General features: G+C 51.6%; 1 protein-coding gene across 1 annotated transcript; it reads left to right on the top strand.

Moving 5' to 3' along the window:
• Positions 1-2,447: 2,447 nt before the first annotated feature.
• LOC112639975 (translation initiation factor IF-2-like) lies at positions 2,448-3,658 on the top strand. Its single transcript, XM_025415556.1, has 2 exons — positions 2,448-2,925; positions 3,414-3,658. Exons 1-2 carry the CDS (start codon positions 2,448-2,450, stop codon positions 3,656-3,658), a joined length of 723 nt encoding a protein of 240 aa, XP_025271341.1.
• Positions 3,659-7,439: the final 3,781 nt, after the last annotated feature.

Below are 7,439 nucleotides of genomic sequence, written 5' to 3'. Positions count from 1 at the left end.
CGCATCTGGCTAAAACCTGGACCGCCCATCAAACAGCGATACCGGTCATGCAAGCCGTCATCAATGAGAAAGTCGACCGAATGCTCGCCGAAGGCGTCATCGAACCCTCGAACAGTGCTTGGAGCTCACCGGTAGTTATAGTTCGAAAGAAAGATGGGCAGTATAGATTCTGCATCGATTTCCACAGGTTGAATGCGGTATCAGATAAGGACGCCTATCCCTTGCCGCACATCACGGCCACGCTAGACAAATTGCGAGGGGCGAAATACCTGACAACGTTAGATTTAAAGTGTGGTTACTGGCAGATACCACTGGCCCAAGAGAGTCGACCCGCAACTGCCTTTACCGTACCAGGAAAGGGTTTGTACCAATTCACGGTCATGCCTTTCGGGTTGCACTCGGCCCCGGTGACCTTCCAGCGGTTGCTAGACACAGTGATCGGCCCCGACCTCAAACCTAACGTCCTCGTATACTTGGACGATATAATAATCGCCAGCAAGACGTTCAGCGAACACCTGCAACACTTAAGAGAGGTTTTCCGGCGACTACGCGAGGCAAGGCTACGCTTAAACCCGGATAAGTGCCACTTCTGCCGTCCGAGCCTCCGTTATCTAGGACATGTAATTGACCGACAAGGGATACACACGGACCCAGACAAAGTCAGCGCCATCACCAATTGGCCAGCTCCCACCACCGTGCGCAAGGTCCGACAATTCTTAGGAATGGCCTCGTGGTACCGAAGGTTCATCCCGAATTTTTTGACATTAGCGGCGCCGCTTACAGCGCTGACCAGAAAACGAGTTGGCTGGACATGGGGGACCTCCGAAGACGTAGCCTTTTAACAACTGAAAAAAGCATTGACCTCCACACCGGTTCTGGCCTGTCCGGACTTCCAGAAACCGTTCCTGCTACAAACCGATGCCAGTTCACATGGGCTAGGAGCCGTGCTAACGCAGCACCAAGCGGAGGGAGAGCGAGTAATCGCATACGCCAGCCGAACGTTCAACGGTGCCGAGCGGAACTACAGCGCGACCGAGTTGGAATATCTCGCCGTGATATGGGGAATCCGGCGAATGCGAGACTACTTAGAGGGGTACCGATTCACCGTCGTACGGACCACCAGTCTCTCAAGTGGTTGCAACATCTGGAGAACCCGTCCGGACGCCTGGGGCGCTGGCTCTTCGAACTGCAACAGTTCGACTTCACCATACATTATAGGAGAGGAGGACAAAATCAAGTAGCCGATGCCCTCTCCCGGGAGCCGCAGCTCTACGCAATGCAACACCGGATAGCGTGCCCATGGTACCAACGCCTCCTCAGAGAGGTAAAGAGCCGACCAGACGAGTACCCTGATTACGAGATACGTGACGGCCAACTATTTCGACATGTGCTGCACGACCTGGACTTTAGCGAGGTACCCTCCGAACAATGGAAACAGTGCGTCCCTCGGGAACAGCGGCTCGACATCCTACGCCGGCTACACGACGACTTAACCGCAAGACATCTAGGAGTGGCTAAGACCATCGCCCGACTCGCCCGGTTGTACTACTGGTCGGGAATGTTCCGGGAGACAGCCTGGTACGTTCGGAGCTATCCGAACTGCCTAGCCCACAAGGTACCACAGCAACGACCAGCAGGAAACCTACACGCTACCCCAGTGACCGCCCCGTGGCAGCAAGTCTCAGTGGATCTAGTCGGTCCTCTGCCACGCTCGGTCCGAGGACATGTCTGGCTCCTGACCGCCCAGGACCGGTTTAGCAAATGGATCGAAATGGTTCCCCTGCGACGCGCCACCGCCACGGCACTAGCAAAAGAAGTAACTCGCCGCGTCATCTACCGGCATGGATGCCCGAATCAACTGATCTCGGACAACGGGACCCAGTTCATCTCTCGCTAGTTCCGCACCTTGCTGGCATCATTTGGGATCCAGCACCGCACGTCGCCCGTCTACGCGCCGCATTGCAACCCGGTGGAAAGGGCGAATCGAACCATTAAGACCATGATCAGTCAATACGTGGGCGACCGGCACCGGGATTGGGACGAACGCATTGACGCTTTACAGTTCGCGGTGAACACCGGCACGAGGCAACCGGATACTCCTCGGCGTTTCTGCTCCACGGCCGCGAACTGGCACCTCCACATCCTACCGAGCGGCTACCAACGCAAGACCCGACTTCCTCGGAGTCGCATCGACAACGCCTGGAAGAGGCCTACGAGGTCGCCAGGATTCACCTGGCCCGAGCCTTCCAAAAACAGGAGCGCCACTATGACCTGAGACGACGCGACTGGCGCCCCCAGGTGGGCGACAAAGTTTGGAAGCGAGAACGACCCCTGTCAAGCCGCGACGACGCGTTTAATGTCAAACTTGCCCCTCGATTTTCGGGGCCCATGGAAGTACGCCGGATAATATCCCCCGTCATCGTAGATCTACGCAACGAACACGGGAAATGGCATCGGCATGTCCACGTACAGGACCTGAAACCACAACCGAACATACCGGAAAACCCTCGGGTGGACGAGGATGCCGCATAATCCGGCAGAAAGTTACCGATCACGCCAAAGTACCGCCACCTCTGAGCATTCGGACGGACTCCGTTACGAGGGGTCTTCCCTTAGAACCACGGGCCACCTACTGCCCGACCTGCGACCGCCGGGCCACCTACTGCCCGACCTGCGACCGCCGGGCCACCTACTGCCCGACCTGCGGACCGACCGCATGCCGGCCGCGCCACCTAGCTACTGCCCGGCCTATGAACGCCGGATCGCATACTGCCCGGCCTACGACCGCCGGCCCAGCGACTGCCCCACCTGCGACCGGACTCCGCTACTTCCCTTGGAACCACGGGACACCCCAAGCCACCGGAAATTCCGCGAACAAATCTCCTCCACAAACAGTACGGCGGATATATAAGGCCGTGCAATCCCGTACATATTTTTACTAATAATTATTTTATATATTATTCATTTCTTCGCCCCTCCCCTAATGATATGCCTGATTAAAAGGATTATTTTGATAGAATAAATCATACATTTTTAATTAATTTAATGTTTTCATTATATTTTTCATTTAGCCTACTAAACTTCTGCAATAATTTAAAAAATTATAAATAAGTAAGCTAATTTTAAGCTCTTAGGTTCATACCCTAAAAATAGATCATAATTTAAAACCATCTCTTATTTATCAATCTATTCCTACTCACTCTACATATATTCATTCATACGTAAATTATATATATATATATATATATATATATATATTATTATTATTATTATTATAATAATAAAATTTCAAATTAAATTAAATTTATTATAAACTATCACTCATCCTTAATTCAAAATTTTTCATTTATTTCCTATATACTTAATAGATTTAATCTATTTCTTTAAAATTCAAAAATTTATATGCTTAACAGTCGCTATGGACCGACACGAGATGGACGAACTCTTCGGGGAGATAAGTACAAGCTCAGAGTCCGAAGCGAGCGGGCCTACTTTCGCACCGACCACGACGCCGCCGACGCCTGCTCCTGCCGAGTCGCCTCCAGCAACCCCGAGCCCGGGACTATCCCGACGACCGCCGGGCAGGAACATCAGTCCAGCGCTCCGACCAGTCGAACCGTCGGAAGGCGACCATCCTGATAACGCCGCCGGAGATTAAGCCGCGCCGCCGCGGAAGAGTCGCCGCCCTGGCCAACCCCCGATCTGCCGCCAGCCGCCCATCAGCCGCCAGGACCAGCAAGGCCTCGATGTCCCGGCCACCGACCACCGGATCGCATACCTCCGCCGGAGCCCCTGCTGCCCGGCCGGACCGCATATCGCCCGGCCTACAATCTCCGGACAGCGTACTACCCAAACTGTGACGGCTGGGCCGGCTACTACCCGGCCGACGAATACCGGGCCGCCTACTACCCAGCCCACGACCGCCGAGCCGTGTACTACCCGGCCGGCGACCATCAAACCGTGTACTGCCCGGCCCGCGACCGTCGGACCGCCTACCGCCCGGCCTGCAAACATCGGACCGCCTACTGCCCGGTCTACGACCGTCGGACCGCCTACCGCCCGGCCTGCGAACATCGGACCACCTGCCACCCGGCCTGCGACCGCCGGGCCGCATACCGCCCGGCCTACGACCGCCGAACCACCCACGGCCGCCGGACCATCTGCCACCCGACCGGCAACCGCCTGACCACCGACCGCTAGGCCACCCATCGCCGAGTCCATCCCGGTACGCCTGGACGACGGCACCATCGTCGAGGTCCCCGCCGGATCGGTCATCGTCGGGCGGAGGTATAAGGTCCGCACCGTGTCAGGCCGATGGGTAATCCGGTTTCACCCCGAGCAGTTCGGCGCCTCGACGGACCCCCCCTAAGCGCGGGGTGGTGTGACGACGCCTCGCGTCATCACTGTAGATAGTTCTGTACACAGTATTATTAAATTGTTATTATTCATTCATGGTTTAGTCATTTATTCACTGTTTGCATTATATACTGTTTACTTTATTCCTGAATTTCTAAAATAAAGACTTTAACTGTAACAGTTTCCCGCGAGTATATTCCTTACTCGACGCCTCTGGCACACACCTGCGATTCCGCCTATGGGCTTCCCCACCTAGTCTCACTCCCTCCTCGACGCACGCGAGCGTGGGGGGGGCCCTCGAACCGTATAAAAGCCGGCTCGCGCAACAGACCAACACCTATTCCTCTCCAGTTTCCAACCTGATCAGAACCTCTGGGAATAACCGCGGCATCTCGAATCCTGACCGTTCTCGCCGACGGAGACGGGTGTGACCTCTCCGCTGCCTGGGTTTGCCCGACATTAGGCTTCCTGACCGTCCCCGCCGACGGAGACGGGTGTGACCTCTTCGCCGCCTGGGTTTGCCCGGCATTCGGCTTCCTGACCGTGCACGCCGACGGAGACGGGTTTGACCTCTCCGCCGCCTGGGTTTGCCCGGCACTCGGCTTCCTGACCGTGCACGCCGACGGAGACGGGTTTGACCTCTTCGCAGCCTGAGTTTGCCCGGCACTCGGCCTCCGCGCACCGCCGTACGGTGATCTCCGCAATCGCGACGCGCTCGTCGATCGAAAACCGCGACCGACCGCCTAGATTAAGCGTAGCGTAATCTTCCGTAGGCTAAGTTAGAAAGATAAGTACCTGCGCACTGTCATAGGCTAAGCTCGCGTAAAATAAGTTAGTTGTACTCTCTCGTAGGATAAGCTGTATATAATCTTTCATAGGCTAAGTTGTTGCGCTCTCATATAGGATAAGACGATTTACAAATAAAAGCTTGTTTAAACTAAAAGAGGACTCGTAAGTTTGACTCTCCTACCTATTCCCGAATCTTGGAACCGGCGAGCCAGTCCGTGCCGATCGGGATAGGCCGTACCGTTACAAAAGAAAGAAAATGAAAGAAAGTAACAACGAACGAAATTTAATACGAATTATTCGGTACCGCTAAGAGAAGACGCAAGAGAGAAGAAAAAAAGGGAAGGAAAAAAAATTAATATACAGTACGGAGAAAAAGAAAAAAAAGAATAAGAAATCAAAATAGAACTCTCTCGTGATTATTACTCGCTAACAAAAGGAAAGGTTGTATCGTTTCATACGTAATATTATTTTGCCCCCTAAGATTATAAGCTAAGTGCCACTAGCGGTATAAATGCCTATCAAAACAAACAAAGAAAGAGAAAAAAAATTCACCACACAAAGACCGTTGATATAACGGAAATCCACGGGAAGTAAATAAATTTAAATTATCGGTAACAATCGGAACGGTAATCGAACGGTAGGCGACCTTCTTGCAAAAACAGTAAAAAGAAATGAAAATAAATATTATATGATCGCAAGTTTACCAAATCTAACGAGAATTTTCGGTATCCCATCCGATATAACGGAAAGGAAGAAAAAAAAAGAAAAACTCGGACGGGACAATCCGGCAGCGTCAACACGATATACGGTAACTTTAATATACAAGGCACACAAATTTCAAGGTCGTTGTCAAGTTCTTAAATTATCCTTAAATTATTGTACAGCTATATAGAAGGTAATATTACGGAAGTACACACTACGACAATAATTAAACGATACACAATATTTTAATTTACCCTCAGCAATACGGTACTGTCGATACAGGACACCATAAAAAAAATCACTAAGAAAAATTATTTAACAGCACAAACACATTAACGAAGACACAACATGAAATGTCGATCACTAGAAAGAAAAAAAAGATTTTCTCTCTCTCTCTCTCTCTCTCTCTCAAGACTTTCCGGTATTATATTCGGTACTTCTACACGGCGTCGGGCTCCACGTTGGGTGCCAAAATCTTTGCGACGCCTTTGTCCGCCTCGGGAACGCCGATCCGAAGGAGGCGGTGTGCAAATTTCTCTTTTTGGCCAATAGAAAAGAAACAGCTGATTTGCATGAAAAGAAACGGTATCTGAAAATACGGTATCTGAAAGTATCTCGCAGCTCTCCGAGAAGGAGAGCGGTATTGGGCGACAGGCGCGGTCTCCCGCGCCACGATATCGGTACGGAAACGAAAGGGGTTTCGCTAACCCAGAGCTCAGTATGGCAGAGGGGTAGAATTCTTTGTAGATCAGAGGGAAAACGCTAAATAACTCCCGACAGAGAGAAATGATCGACATTCACCTCGGTTTACTTAAAATATAGTAGCAGTAGTAGTAGTAGTCATTTATTGCATATTCCCTTAGGATTTACCAGGCGCTTTTTTCAGGGAGCGTTTCCGAACCCTTTACAACACTTCCAGAAATAATAAAAATTCCCGACCTAGCCATTTTGCGATCTTTACAATCTTTTCCCTCCCATCGGACCCAAACCTGCTCCTCCCTCTATCCCTCCCCCTTTCCCCCTTCCTCCATCTCCCTCTTCTGCTTTCTGCTTCTCTTTCCTGCTGCCTCCCGTCCTTCCTCCTCCTTTTCCTTCCTTCTCTCTGCTTCCTTTCCTTGTCCTCGTCCTTCTCCTTCTTCCTTCCTGTCTATTCCTGTCCTCCTGTCCGTCTCCTCTGTTCCCTCTTCCTTCCTTCTCCCCTGTCCGCTGTGAAATTAATGCGAGAATATATTTAGCCAACCTTCTTCTCTCTCTCTCTCTCCCTTAGCCCCTTCTAATCCTTTCTATATTCTCTTTCCCTCCCTTTCCCGCTCTATCTCCCTCCTCTTCTCCCTTTTTCCTCCTCCTCCTTTCCTCCCCTTTCTTTTCCTCTCTCTCAGCTTTCATCTCTCCCTGCCTACCATAGTTCCCCCTTCCCTTCCTCAGCTTTACCCCTTAATCCTCACTCTCTTCTTCCGAACCTCCCGTCCTATCTGTTCATCTATCCTTCTCTATATCCCAACGCCATGCCTTCCCATTCACCCACACTTTCCTATTCGTTACCATCACTGCGTTTCCTTTTGCCCTCTCTTCTCTTGCCCTTTCTACTAACC

This window comes from Camponotus floridanus, unplaced genomic scaffold, assembly GCF_003227725.1.
Source record: "Camponotus floridanus strain SB8 unplaced genomic scaffold, Cflo_v7.5 scaffold122, whole genome shotgun sequence".
NCBI classification, from domain to species: domain Eukaryota; kingdom Metazoa; phylum Arthropoda; class Insecta; order Hymenoptera; family Formicidae; genus Camponotus; species Camponotus floridanus.
Note: the sequence above shows the minus strand (reverse complement) of the source record. Positions and strands in the feature narration are given on the sequence as shown.

Coding starts and splice junctions, on each gene's coding strand:
- LOC112639975 (XM_025415556.1), top strand. CDS start 2,448: ATGGCATCGGCATGTCCACGTACAGGACCTGAAACCACAACCGAACAT. Junction 2,926..3,413: donor ATATAAGGCCGTGCAATCCC/GTACATATTTTT, acceptor TATGCTTAACAG/TCGCTATGGACCGACACGAG.